Genomic DNA, 14,732 nt, shown 5'->3' with positions numbered 1-14,732 from the left:
TATTATTTTTTTATTTTTTTTTTATTCCTTTTTCTAACATTGGTTTCCAATGAAAATGAGTTATATGCCCCAGGCTGTGTGCTTCTCTGCCTGTCGGTCTATCCATCCCTCCCTTACAACTCTTGTGCCAGTCAGTAAATTCCAACCAAATGTAACTAAGGGAATGGAGTTGCATAGATGTTAAAATCCCACAGACCTCATGAAAACAGTCAAATAGATACTGGAGAGAAATTCTACCAATGCCCCTTCACTGGAAAGGGCGTAGTGTGACCTTACCCCTTTTTAACACAGAGGAGAGCTGTTCGAAACGAACTTGCACCTCGTTAAAGGAGAAAGAATCCAACCACAGAAGACAAAGCCATAGCAAACCAGGCCGTGTACGTTCAGCTGCTCAGGGAGCTACTTGTTTTAACAGTGGGGATAATTAACCATTGGAACGACTTAGCAATGGTTGTGGTAGGATCTCCGTCATGGAAACACTGAAACCCAGATCTGCTGTAGCTCAAACCAAAATGAATACAAGGAGGTCTTATGGACTGTGCTTTGCAGGAGATCAAACTAGAGGTTCCTAATGGTCCCTTCTGGTGTAAAACTACGAGACTGTGTGTGGCGTGGTAATTTGTTTCCTTGAAATGCTGCTACACTGGTATCTGAGAAGTCAAATGACTGCTGCAAACCCATAGACATCAGCATTAGCCCAGAAGTGTGCAGCCTTCTCGTAGTCTCACCATGTCCTTGAGAACAGGTTTGTCAGGGGCAGCTAGGGTTATAAGCCATTCATAAGGACATTCAAAAGCCCAGGAATCCCCCAAACATCTCCCCATTTCCAGCTCTGATAAGTATCAGTGTTACAAGTTACATCCTGCAACATCCCTCACCATGGGCATGTTCCTGTAGGACTGGGTGAGCTTAGTTCAGCAACTGGGTTCACAGATATGGCTCCCTGTACAGCAAGAAGATATTTTTTTCTGTCCGTTGTTGCTGTCCCTACTGTCTGGTCCACATCACACACTCCTCTGGAGAACTTTTATTATAGACGTACAACAGGAGTTTTAGTTATTTTACCCTTCTATGTTCTTGACCTGTCATATCTAGCTGTGTCTACTCTGTGTTTTCTTCGTGATGCAGGTTGCTTGTTCTTCTTTCCTTTTGCACATGGAAATATGTAAAATCATCTTATGAATGCTTCTCTTAGCCTGAGGGGACCTTAACATCAGGTTGGCTGCAAGGGACAGTATAACTGAATTTCACTCTGCTCCCTGGACCCCAAACTCAGCTTAAGAGGTTTATGAGGCCATAAAAATGGCCCATATCACTGTACAGAGCTGTAAGCCAAGTAATAAAGATGATGTGAAAAACACTGAGAGCTGACTGCGGTCCAAACCTTGAAATGTCTGGTAATCACTGCCTTGAATACTGAGATTATATCCACTTGTCAGGTGTCTACTCACCACCTCCTCGCTGTCTTTCAGTCTCTCCCTATCTCATTTTTCAATAAGAGACTCATGCACAAGGCAGCCCAGGCTGGCTAGCTCAGGTGTCGGTGTTCCCATTTGGGATGCCTACCCCTTCCCAGAGGATGCCATTCCCTTCTCTCTCAACCATTCTGGTTAAATAAGGCTGGTATAATCTCACCATTCACTGGGTTTTTCCCAGGGGAGCTCATCCCTGCTACAGGAGGAGCACTTCCAGCTCAGACACAAGCCCCTTGACTCACCTTGGGGGAAGCACAGCCTGAGCAACGTGAACATCAGCTGCATCTCCTTTAACAGTTATTAATTGTTGTTGTTTTTCCCTCTTCCAGGTAAATTTTATTCTTTTTATCAATATTATCAGAGTCCTAGCAACCAAGCTACGGGAGACAAATGCAGGGAGGTGTGACTCAAGACAACAGTACAGGTGAGTCACGAACCCTCCTCGGTTTGGGGAGAAGTCAAAGTTCCCCTTTCCCTCTTTGACTGCAGAGGGAGCCCAGGGTGAGTGGTTCAGCTGAAAATACCCACCCTGTAGACACTTAAAAAAAGGTGAGAAGAACACCATCTTCTAAGCCTGATAATGCAGAATAAATCAGCAGCCGATTAAACCTCCCCTAAACCTCTCCAATCCAACCCCAGGGACCTGCCTCATAGTAAAGAGAGGAGCTCAGTTCCTCCAGCCAGTTAGGAAGTGACTGTGCTGGCCTTGAACCAACAGTGCAAAAATAAAAGCGTTGCTTGTGCTGTTGAAGCCCCTAAACCTTGTACAATTTTATTTATTTCTGTTTATTTCCCTCCTGTGCTTTGTAAAACTTGGTCTATTTGTTAAATCTGCCCTTCAGCGGGTGCTCCAGTGCTTTTGCTGAAATGAAAAAAAAAAAAAAAAGAAAAAAAAAAGATTCCTGAACCTTTGCTGGAAATCTGGCCTTTCCTTGTTTGTTTTGTTTTCCTTTGTTCTGCCAGCTCTTCTCTCTTGATAATTTAGGGTATTTGTAGTATGGTCAAAGCTGGACAGAAAAAGCAGATTGCTGAGACACCTCGGCTGCTCGAGGGCTCCCAAGGCTTCTCCGAATCCCTTCGGCTGGACTCACCGGCAGGACACATGCAGGGGGGAAGAACAGGGCAATTTGGGCTGCAAACCATGAGCTCATTGCTACCATCACACTCTCCAAACACAAGATGTTTCATTTGAATCAGGAATGATATTTGGCTGGAAAACACCTCTCCGTTTTCCTTTGCTGCCCTGTCAGGGCTCTGATTTATCTATTTATTTATTTATCCCTGGCTGAAGCTTGCTATTAATTATGGTTTGGATGGGGCCTGTTCCTTTTAATGTTCTAAATTCCCTCAGTGGTTTCCAGTTGCTGGACAGAGGTGGTACCAGGTCTTTCTGGTAGTGATGTCCGTCCTTCTCAATAACTGCCTGCACTTGGTGACTTGCTGTAACTCTTGGCAGCGGGTTTAATCCTTCAATTAGCATCACTTCCAGGCAAAGCTGGATCCCTCAGGAGCAAACCCAGCCAAGCACTCAGGGCTTCATTTTACCTCCCTCCTACCCCCTGACATAGGTCTTGTGCTGAGATGGAGCTTCTCCTTCAAACAGGGCTTTCCAGGGGATGCTGCAGTCCAAAACGTTTCCTAGGATTGGTGACCCCCAGCTTACCCCGTACTATGAAATCCACTTCCCTTTGGTATCTAGCATAATTCTGCAATTCCCTCTCCACTGTTCTACAGAAGGCACTAACCCTGGGTGGATCTTTGCCTCAAAAAGAAGAGAGAACTGCAGAATTACAGAAATTTTGTGGTGAGACAGACTCCCTGGAAATCATCTGGTCCAGTCCCTCTGCTCCAACAAGGCCATCTGGACTAGGCTGTCTAGGACTATGTCCAGTCTTTAAATTCAGAAGCAGAATCACCCTTTAGGGGCAAGGGAATTTAGAGGCTGGGACCTGGAAGCAACAGTGCACATTTCTTTCCAGTCATCCTTCCATCTTGTCCCCATGTTCCTGACCGAGAATAGTGGATGGTCTGAGGCTGAGAAAGAAGTCTTGGTGTCTTCACCTCCAGTACCTACAGCAACATCTCACGGGGACATGCATGTGAAGAGGGTTAGATTAGCATATCACGACATGCTGGGGGATGGATTAGGTTGTGTCTCATGCCATAAGAGAATAAATGGCTTGAAACTGTGGGTGGACATAGAGCCTGTGTAAATGTAAGCTCTCCAGGACTAGTAAAGGGGGCATGTTGAGCCATAACAAAATTATGCATGATAGACACCCAAGGTATGAGGTGGACCAGCCTGGCTGGGAGTTTCACCCCATCCACTGACTTCCTCTGTGTCTTCTCTTTCCTTGTTCCTGCAGGAAGCTGCTGAAATCTACCCTCGTCCTTATGCCTCTCTTTGGCGTTCACTATATTGTTTTCATGGCTATGCCATACACAGATGTGTCAGGGATTCTTTGGCAAGTTCAAATGCACTATGAAATGCTGTTCAACTCTTTCCAGGTATTGTCATTGTTAAACTATGGGGACAAACTACAAGAATTTAAACAGAGGGGGGAGGGAAAGGAGAGTGCAAGGTGTTCTCTTTGGGAACAGGGTTGTGTTCACAGCATGTCAGATTTCATTCACAAGGTGATTTGACAGTATTTTAGCAACAAGTATGTTTTATATTTGCAAAATACAGTGCAAAAAGGATCAGTGTGTGGAAAAAAAAAAAAAAAAAAAAAAAAAAAAGCCTGTTGAAAGATACCTTGCCCCACAAAATCTGTGTAGATCCAGGATAGACATAAGCTGGTAGAGATCCACAGAGACATGTTGTTTCAAATTAGCTTCCAATTAGCTTATCCCAAGCTGTCTCTCAGCCCTGTGAATGGATTCCTCAGTTCAAGGTTTGGGTAAAAGGCAAATTCAGTTATAGGACTGCTCCTGTATAAGGCACAACAGCAAGAATATGCAAAGCTCTACAAGCAGAGCAGTGTTTTTTAGCCACTGCCCACTCTTCCCTCAGAGATTAACTTTTGGCTCACGTGCAACTACCTATCATCATGGTCAACTAGTGTGGATGATGGAGGGGGACAGTGGGTCTGCCAGATGAAATTGTAAGGCAGGTGGGGACAAAGCTTGCATCCATGCACTTCCACAATTCCTGCTGGGCTCAGAAGGGAACAAATAGCAGGTGACCTCACCAAGATCTGGCCGAACTATTGACCAACAAAAAAGATGTGGATGGTTTTCTCACATCTGACTGGTTTTGCCGCTCCCCCTCAGCCAGTTCTGCCCAACGTACAGGCTGCCCCACTTGAAATCAGGGCTGAAAGAGTCCCATTAGGGCCATCTCCTGTCCAGCAGCAAGATCAGCTACATGTAAAGCACTGGAAATGTTTATCCAATATGTTCCTAAATACCTCTAGTGAGTGAGACCCCACCACCTTCCCAGGCACTCATTGCTGTCTTAGGAACTTTGCAAAAGATCAGGGCAGGGGAATAGATGTGTTAGGTCGAGCACGATCCAGAGAGTTTATATAGTCCATTTACTTTGTGAATTGTCTGTAAAAAATGGCTACGTTAATCTGTCCCTCATGCACTACTAAACAGAGCAATGTTTCCTACCCATATCATATAAAACAAGTTATAAACATCACTGATTTCAGAGAAACACGAGGATGCTGGGCAACTCCAGCGGGGTATAGATACTCAGCTGCTGCCAGATTAATATTAATGTGTTATTTCTTCTTTCTTCTAGGGATTTTTTGTTGCCATCATATACTGTTTTTGCAATGGAGAGGTAAGAGTCATCAGCTTCTTAATTATGTCTCACCTTTATTAAACTAATTCCAAATGCAGATGGTAAGGTGGATGCACATCAGTGTATCCCCTCTTAGTCTAGAGATGCAACCCTGTTTTTCACTCGCTGAAAGATCTGTCCATGCACACAGAAAGTTCGTACACTCATTTTGGTCATGTAAGACATATAGATCAATCTGTCATCAATAAATGAGCTACTGGAAGTAGCTAATGGGGGGAAAAAATGTGCTTTTTTTTTTCCTTTTCCCAGCACAAGTGCTGTTTTGTGCTGCCTAATATCTGATCGGTGGCAGAAATAAAAGGGGATTGATAGAATAGCTGTCTAAGCAGCAAGCTCTTTTGTTAGGCCAAGCTTTGTTGACCCTTTTATTCTGTTTCAAGTGACATGCTTTAATTTTAAGATTGCTTTTGAGCTGTCTTTGTTCCCTGTAATCCCCTCTGTGGCTGGATGCTAACAATCTAGGTGGTCAGTGAATGCACAGTGCAAAGAACGGAATTACTTTCGTGGTCCAACATAAGTTTTGTTGGGCCTAAGCTTATGGATTTTAAGGGGAAATGCAACTACAGATATGTTTCTTATGTCCTGCAGCATAAACACAAGATGTTCCTTCCAATTTTACCCTCCAAAGATTTCTCCACCCTTGTGGATAATACATCCTGCTGATCGCCCTCTGTCCTTCCACTCATGTTTTTTTTTTTCCCCTCTTATCTCAGGTCCAAGCAGAAATAAAGAAGTCATGGAGCAGGTGGACATTAGCACTTGACTTCAAAAGGAAAGCACGAAGTGGGAGCACAACCTACAGTTATGGACCAATGGTTTCCCACACCAGCATCACAAATGTAGCCACGAGAGGGGCACTTGCCCTCCATCTCAATACAAGACTTATACCAGGGACCCTCAATGGACACCGGAATTTACCAGGTTATGTAAAAAATGGCTCTATTTCTGAAAACTCCATGCCTTCTTCTGGACCAGAGCAGTACAACAAAGACGAGGAGTACCTGAATGGCTCTGGGCTTTATGATGGAGACAGACCCACAGTACTTGTTGAAGAAGAAAGAGAGACAGTGATGTAAAGAGAGGAGGAGAAGAAGCAAAAGGATGAGAAAGGTTCCTGGAGAGCATTTAGTGGGCAAAAGAATATCAGGCCACGCATCAGATGCCAAGGATTTCCATACAGTTTCTCTGTTCGGTGGAACGAGAGGTTAAGTTATATGGGAAAAAAAAAGTGAGCCACCAATGTGGCCAGTGGTTGATCACACACATATATTCAGTGATCTGAGTCTCCCTGGTGATAATGGGGGCAGGGCTGTCCCGAGGGCCTTGCTACCTGCTGAACAGAGATACTGAGAGTTGGCGAGGGAGGGTTGCACAGGAGCACGTGGTCCTTTCACCTCTTGGAGAGCTTGGGCAGCCTGGGAGGGTGGGAGTCTCACCCAGTAGAGCAAGAGTCTTGCAAGAAAGGTACAGTGCCATCTTCTTGCAAGGGTACAAAGCCACCCTGGGCACCAGCGTCTTTGGTTCAGTTTGCTCTTTCCTCTTAAAGTCTGTCTGGTAACACACACGAGACCTACTCGGGGGGCTGTAGCTGCCCGTTCTTGCAGCCAAGAGCTCAGCATGGAAGGGTCGGTACGACCAGCTGCCTGGGGCATGTTCTTCCCTTGGGTATTCCCACTGCCTGCCAAAATGGTCCTCTGGGGTAGGCAGGGTTAACAGCTCATGTTGCTAAGATGCAGGCTGAAAACTGTATTCTCCTTTCCCTGACCTGAGTCCCAGTAGCAAGCCAGAAACCAGTGCAATTTTAGGATGGAAAATGTGGTTATCAAAACGTGTGAAAATGTCATTCTTCCAGATACAGCAGTGGAGAGAGGCCCACCCTGACTGCTCCCAGGCTGGCTGAGGCAGGGAGGGGAATTTGGTTGTGATCTTCACAAGACCTTAATGAAGACTGTGCGCCGGTGTCTGTGTGGCTAAAATCTGCTCAGAGGGTAGCTAAATGAGCCCTCCCTGTTTGTGGATGCTCATGGAAACAAGCTTCAGTCATTTTTTTAATCTTTAAATTGATGCTCATTCTCCCCATCTTAATTTCTTGTTTCTCACTACTCCATGCCCTCACAAGGAGAAAGACTCCAAATCTGCCTGCCTCACCCAGAGGCATAAGATGCTGGATACAGCCAGGCAAACCTACCTTCATGAGAACCGAGGGCAAAATTTGCTGGACAAAAAGCACAGGGATTGCTCCTAGTAGGTCACCTTCTGAGCATCTTTCCCATTCTTAATGGTGGGGTCATTCAAATGAGCCACACACACACCTATGTGCACCTGGCCACTGCCTTAGCTGGTGCCAACGAGTATAAAACTTCATCCAAAACCATTGAGTTTGCCTAGAGATGCTCAGATGAGGAAATGCTATTGGGGTTGCCTCCGAAGGGAAGAGCACAAGGAAAAACCTGCTTCCTACAAGAGAGAGACACCAGGCATATTTTGTCCCTGTGCAGAGTTTCTCTTTCTGGAGGTTTTTGCAAGGTGCGCCAAAAGGTCTTTTTCTGACACACCTCATGTCTTCATCAGTGGCAAAGAGATACAGCCTTTGTTAACCAACTGTGTTATGTGCTGAGGGCATTTCACACCAGCTGAGCATTAGCAAAGGGTCTCTGACCGTTCTGAAGCATGATTGAGAAGTGTCCAGTACTACAAAATTAGGAACAATGACCAGATTTCCTATTGCAGCAAGTGCTTCCTCAAAGAAAGGACTCTGGCTGAGCCAGCCTGGATCCTCTCTTCAGACCCTGTCATAATGTCACTATTCAGTTCAAGCTGTCCAAAAGTCAGCCTCTCATGGTGCTTTGTTTTGTTTTGTTTTCATATTTCTTTTTTTCTTTCTTGGTAAATTCCAATCACCTGAAGCATTTTTACTCCACCTTACTGTTATGCAAATCGGATAGAAAACAGGCCTTGGGGCAGTTTGCAGAAGTCCTTTAGGATGCAGGTGGAACCTATAAAATAACCTATTCTCTGTCCTGGTCCTTTAGATATGCTGCTGGGTGGCACCAACCAGCACCTCTGAGATGCATCCAATCACTTCACCACTGAGACTTTTAAGTACGTATTAAGGACAAACTTCCCCCAAAACTCTGAAGTTGGTCAGGAAGAGCTGCTGAGACCTTGACTCTGCTTTCTGTGTCCCACATCATCTTTAAACAGCCTCTCAGGTTAGGATCCAACACCCAGCGAAATCAAGGAACAAACCTCCTCCCCTTGACATCCCTGGGTTTTGGATTCGGACCTGGTAGGGGTGTGGTGGCTAAGAGATAGGTAGGGGATGTGGTAGCCTCTGTAAGGCATTGAAGCACCTCTCAACCAATTGCAAACACACATGAGCCAATCTTTAAAAGCCAGTATTTATTTGTGATGTTTGTTATTTTTGTTTTGGTTTTGTCTGTTTGTTTTGTATCATTAGAATAAGTCAAAACTCCTCATAACCATTTACCACCAAATCAGCAGCTATCGAAAGGACAGGTTTTCAAAGCATAAACTTTTTTTCCTGCTCTCTTATTGTCACTGTTGCTATTATGAACAACAATATTCACAGGAACAATACTAACAATGCTATTACAGAGAAGTTAGGTAACCTTGCCAGAGAAGTCAGCTCTAGTGAAAGCTTGGCATGGAGACCTAACCAGCTCTGCAGAAATCTGGGTCATCCCAGCCATGCTCGCTGCTTGCCTTTTCCTCACAGATTTTGGCATGGCCTCAGGAGGGAATATAAAGGGGGTAGAAGTTATCACCAGTTGTCTGTCAATGTGTACAGCTGCGATATTTACCATCCCATGTGGCTGAACCACCGATAAGAGAGAAGCACATTGAGTATGCTGTCTCTGGCTTTCTATCCATCTAGAAGTATGTTGTGCTTAAATCCTCCAAGTACATGCAATGACCTTCCTGATTTTCTCGCTCAAAGATCACTTAGCATCATTTCACTGTTGGAACAAAGCAAAAGAAAAAAAAAAAAGACCAAAAAAAAAAAGAAAGAACCACCAAAAAACCCACTGGTGACTCACTGTTTACTTGTGCTTGTTACAGACACCTCAAGATTAATAATATTTGACAATCACTTAGCAAAGTTCAAGGAATTAGCAAAAACCATAAAATTATTTATAAACAAATCCAAAACCCCTCGTAAACTGAAATGCATTCATCACTGGATTACTTAGAATAAATGCTTAAAAACTGATGATAAATGGAGATAAAAATTACATGCACAACGGGAAGAAATTTTTTCCTGATCTTTTCACATGCAAATCATACATAATAGATTCTTTTTTCTTGGTGTTTCAGTGTTCATGAAAAAAAGGAAGATGCTTATACCAAAACAGGGGAATAATTTTGCCTTTAAACTCACGACAGACTGTGAGGCAGACTGTATATTTGTCAAAGTCTGTTCCTATCTGTCCTGTGCTGAGTGCTGAGATTGCAGAAAGTGTTGACTGAGTGCGTAGGCTGTGCTTTGTTAGGTAGGGGTCCAAGGACATCCTCCACTGATTCTCTGAAACAGAGAAGAAACCACCATTTGCAGTTTGAATTTGTGCTGGAAGGGCAGGCAGAGTGGTCCTGCCAGTGTTTAGCCAAAAGCCTCCGGATCTGGAGTGCGGTCACCTTCACTTTTCTCCATCACCGGGAGATGCAGGCACTTCTCAAGGACAATTTATCCCCATCCAGAGGTCTGAGTCCCCGTGGGGTGATAGTTCTTATCCTGGGAAAAGAAAAAAAAAATTGAGGAGGATAGAAGGATAGAGAGATACACTTGGGTAGAGAGACGTTCACAAACCCACCCTAGGAGGAGGCAAAGACTTGGAGGAACTGGTTGTCTGTATTTTTCCATTTTTTCTTCCACTGTGTCAGCTTTGTTTCCTTTTTCTTCTCTTTATTTCATTTTCCTTCTTCTACAGCTATGGCTGTATACTATAGCTCCTCTTGCTTCTCTAAGCACACTGGGGAGGGGTCTCCTTGCCCACCTTTTGGGTGGCTGTCCTCCTCTTCATTGCCACTGAGGTGCTGGGTTTGGGCAGGGAATCTCAACCCCTGGCAGGTTTAAATCATGGTACCCAGCCCAGCAGCACCGTCTGCTGATGCTCCTGAGTCCCTTTTCCCCTGAATAAGTGCAGATGAGTGATTTTACACCTTCTATAAACTGCTTTGTCTTGGTGCAAATGAGATTATGTCTTTTCCCATTCCGCACCATTCCTCAGCTCTGCTCCATCCTGTCCAACACATATCAGAGCCAAAATATTGACAAAGTTCTCCTGAAAACTGAACTCCTCAGCCAGGGATTACCATCATTTTTTTTGTTTATGGGAAATTGGCTGAAAGCTGCAGAACATCCACAGTGCTGGTAAAATTTTTCAATTTTTTTAAATATAAAAACACATTAGGAGTCAAGATCCAATTTTATTCTTGATTATTTTTTTGATTAATTCAATGACTGGCTTACAAATTTTTAAACTTCAGAATCTGATCTTTTAAAAAGTCAAGAAACCTCAGCTATCATTTTGGTTTCTTTTGTTGTTGTTGTTGTTGTTTTGTTTTGTTTTGTTTTCACTGGCTGATTTTCCTGCACAACTTCCACTCAGAATTGAAAACTTCAAGCAGAATTACTGAGGATGAGGAAAGCGATCAGTATCTCCCTGAAGTCATCCAGATTTCTCTCTCTGTTCAATCATTCTTTCACCTGAGATACGACTGTGTGAAATGAGAGAAAGCACTTTAAGAGTCTGCATTTAAGGGAGAGGTTGCATGAATCCATGAAGTCCTTTTGTGTCCAGCACTGCTTCTTATTAGCATAGGTGTGTTTTTGCACCTATTGGTGCCCATTGCCCATGAGTTTGCTCCAGACTAGTCCCTACCTTGTCATGGAAAGTTATGTGACAATAATGTGGTTCACATCCTCTCCTTCTGGTTTCATCCAGATTTTATGACATTTTAAATGTAACAGGAAGAAAAAGAAAAAAAAAAAAAAAAAAAAAAAAAAAAAAAAAAAAACAACAACTGAGACAGCATTTTCCAGCCTTTGGGGTTATGGGTTTGGTGTCTGCCTCCTCAGCCATGTATCCTATGTCATAAATGGGCATTGCACTGGTGGCTGCAAGTTGTAAATTGCTCAGCATGTGAGGAAGCTTTGTTTTAAGGCCATGAGCAGGTTAAGGTAGGTCTTCACCATGGCACTTTCCAGCTGACAGCACCAGCTGGGGGAGAAATCACGTTGCATCCTCAGAGAGGTCTAGGGAAATTATTTATTTTTAAAAGTCTTTATGCTGGAACATGTTTTGTGTTTGATTTTTTTTAATTATTATTATTTTTACTTCTATTTTTGTGTTTAATTTTTTAAAATTATTATTATTTTTACTTCTGTTGGTGATGAATTGCCACGTTCTGCAGAGTAAATAGAGGACATATATGATATTCCTGGCCAGCTACAGAGCTTTTCAGGAACCCAGTGTCACTCTCCAGACAGAGTAGATTTTATATCCCATTCCTCTAGGGTGTCTTGAAATGAGAAAAATATTAAATTGTAAAGGAAATGAGTTTGCGAAAGACCCTATAAATAAATTTCCATCATGGATTGGCCAGGTCTGTCTGGATTTGCCTGGAAAACATAATGGTTCATAAATTGTATAAGTAAAATAAGGATCATGTCCATCTCTGTGGACATTTGTTGGAAAGCAGTCCTCCTGGTTTTGCCTACAGAAGTGAAAGGTTGAGCCCCCTGGACAACAAATTCTGTTGGCCCAAAATAACGTGTTGTTCTGAGGCAGCAAATCCTGCCATTTGTACAAAAGTTATTGGGCTTACCTTGTTCCATCCAGGCTATTTTTGTGGTCTCTCATAAAATCAAACTCAAGCTTAGCTCTTAGCTAAGGGTGGGAGAGCAAAAGAAAGCAGAGGTGAGTTGTTACAAAGACGTGATTAACTCAAATGTACTAAAATAAAACTTCACCATTGCAATGGTAAAAAAAAAAAAAAAAGGTAAATAGTAAAAAAAAAAAAAAAAAAAAAAGAAAGAAAGAAAAAAGAAACAAATTGAATTGAAAACCAAGAAGCAAATTGATATTTGCTTTTACTCAGAAAAACAAACAAACAAACAAACAAAAAAGATAAAGGTTGGCATTTTTTTTCCCCCAATAATGAGCCATTACCTGATCAATTGAGCCAGACACCTGGTCTCGTGTTTCTATGTGCTCCATGGGATGCATGGAAGTGTACAGAGATGTGACTGAGAACTCACCTGTGACCAGCTTCTGGTCATGTAAAGCTCAGAGACATCAAGCCCAGCTAAACCAAAACCAGTGACCTTGTTCTGGAAGTCTTAGCCAGAAATATTATTCATGAGCTTCATTTAGTGGTTAGCCACAAGTTTATTTGCTGTCTATATATCAAGCCTCAGAAGAGGCAAAATGTGTCCTAATCAAGGTACTTCTTTATTCAGGTGTGATAGACAACTTCACTGGCTCCTCTTTGGCCTGTAGGTGGTTTTGATTATTTTAGAGCAGGGATCTTCTACTGAGAGTCCAGCAGGTGCAGGTGAGCCTGAGACATGGGTTTTTGGCAGTGCTAGCAGACTGTAGCATCAATCTGGGTGGTGGTCCAGGTCTGCAGAGGGGATAGGACCAGCAACCGTTTTAGGTCTTCGACAATGCTTCTCTTTAGTGGGCAGAAAAGGCCACAGCAAGGACCAGCAGAGTGGACACCCCTGTCCTTCTATCCCAAATTCATGTTGGTTGGGGTCCTTCTTTACACTTAGCTCCTATTTTCCAACCTCGCCCTAGAAAAGAACCCCCTCAATCTCACCTAAAGAACTCAGTCAGGCATTTCATTTTCCATTTTAACTGGATGCAGACTCAGGGTTTTTTTAATGGCTGGAAGCCAATCTCAACTCCGAGATTCAAAACCAATCTGGAACATCAGGAGGGGAAAACAATTTGCTCAGATCGGCTGCACAGCACCCTAGTCACATCACATCCATCACACAGGGCTCAGAGCACAGGCACCCTGGCAGAGCCAAAAGGTTGGGCTGCCAAAACTGTCTTTTGTTCGCCATGAATTTTTAAGGAAAGAGCACAGAGAGTAAGAAAAAAGACTTGCTGTCTTTGCTCCGCACTTAAGAATGATTATAAACAATAAAATAGTCATAATAGGTTATTTATTTTTGTTTATTTCATCAGGTTCTGTTGAATGCTCTAATGGTTTCTGTGCAGTGTCTGGTGTTCTGGCTTCTCCTGTGCAGAAGGAGTTCTCTGTGGTGGAGGGAATAGATATAATGAGCGGACGGAGTCATTCAACGCCAGTCCCTAGGGCAGGACAGTTAGAAACAGACCTGATGTTGATTTTATGTTCATTGGCAGAAGGCAGGAGCTACTCCACTGAAGTTAATTGAGTTAACTCGGTCGAATGCCAAGGCAAAACAGATCTGAATCTAGACCACAGTTCAAGACTCATTTGCAATTTGCATAATGGAATTAAAATAAAGCTTCCAACTGTAGCAACAGAAATACTCTGCTGAGAATTAGACACTGGGTTTGCTGTTTGGGATTAAATAAAATGACACCCAAGGCATCAGCCATCACATAAAGCAAACGTGTTTTATCTCTGCTTGTCCAGATTACTCTGTTCTCCCCACGGCCATACACTGTGGTCACTTAGCCATTCTCAGCTGTTTTAACTAGTAGGGATTTTTCTTAGCTCCTTCTTTCTTTTTTTCTTTTTTTTTCTTTTTTCCTTTTTCTTTTTTTTTTTCTTTTCTTTCCTACTTGCATGGGAATTCAGATCCTCCAAGTTTTCACGCCAGCTTTCAGGTTTCAACTAGCCCCGCAGTTTACAAAGTTCAAGATAATATCAACATTTTGCCAGAATTTGGGAAGCAAGTGGGAAAAAGAGTGTGAGAAGCTAATGGAAGTCATCGGGGAGCGTTAAAAGAAATATCAAATAAGGTTCAGTGAAACCTTTCCCACGGGCCAGGGAAAGGTTTGCAAACCTTGGCACAGCATTTCAGCCTCCAATTGAACTCACTCGTGTTTTGCTCATAGAAGATCTTGAGACATTCATTATGACCTGCAAAGCTTACGTGATGTCTTTCCAGTGTCTGGGGGCTTGGGTTTAAATCTGGCACACTGCTATCAGATATTCTATTTTATGATTAATTTAAATTTAATGCTTTGGTCTGCTCAGGTAGTTTATGTGCCCTTCTCTAGGTCGGTCCATCCATGTTGCTTTGGGGCACGCTTGCAGAACTGTTCCTTGAGCTGCCTTTGCATCTGTGGTGTGTTATTGTACCATCTGGGGCTGTCGCCTGTTTGAACACATCTCCTGATGGCATTCAGCACTGATGGGCAGTGACGCTGCGTTGTAAGGGAGCCAGAGGCAGCGTTTGCAAAAACAGAGCACAACAAACT

General features: G+C 43.3%; 1 protein-coding gene across 4 annotated transcripts in view; it reads left to right on the top strand.

The window, feature by feature from the left end:
* Positions 1 to 9,320, top strand: part of PTH1R (parathyroid hormone 1 receptor) — a 113,030-nt gene extending 103,710 nt beyond the window's left edge. For all 4 annotated transcript variants that reach the window (XM_068673178.1, XM_068673177.1, XM_068673179.1 and 1 more), the window contains 4 exons: positions 1,805 to 1,899; positions 3,842 to 3,983; positions 5,224 to 5,265; positions 6,000 to 9,320. In XM_068673178.1, coding sequence (XP_068529279.1) covers positions 1,805 to 1,899; positions 3,842 to 3,983; positions 5,224 to 5,265; positions 6,000 to 6,362 — 642 coding nt within the window. In that variant the 3' untranslated portion in view covers positions 6,363 to 9,320. The remainder of the gene's footprint in view (positions 1 to 1,804; positions 1,900 to 3,841; positions 3,984 to 5,223; positions 5,266 to 5,999) is intronic.
* The last annotated feature ends 5,412 nt before the right edge of the window (positions 9,321 to 14,732 follow it).

The sequence above is a fragment of the Anas acuta genome, chromosome 2, assembly GCF_963932015.1.
Source record: "Anas acuta chromosome 2, bAnaAcu1.1, whole genome shotgun sequence".
In the NCBI taxonomy this organism is placed as follows: domain Eukaryota; kingdom Metazoa; phylum Chordata; class Aves; order Anseriformes; family Anatidae; genus Anas; species Anas acuta.
The sequence above is the reverse complement of the archived record's forward strand: the minus strand, read 5'-3'. Positions and strand labels throughout refer to the sequence as shown.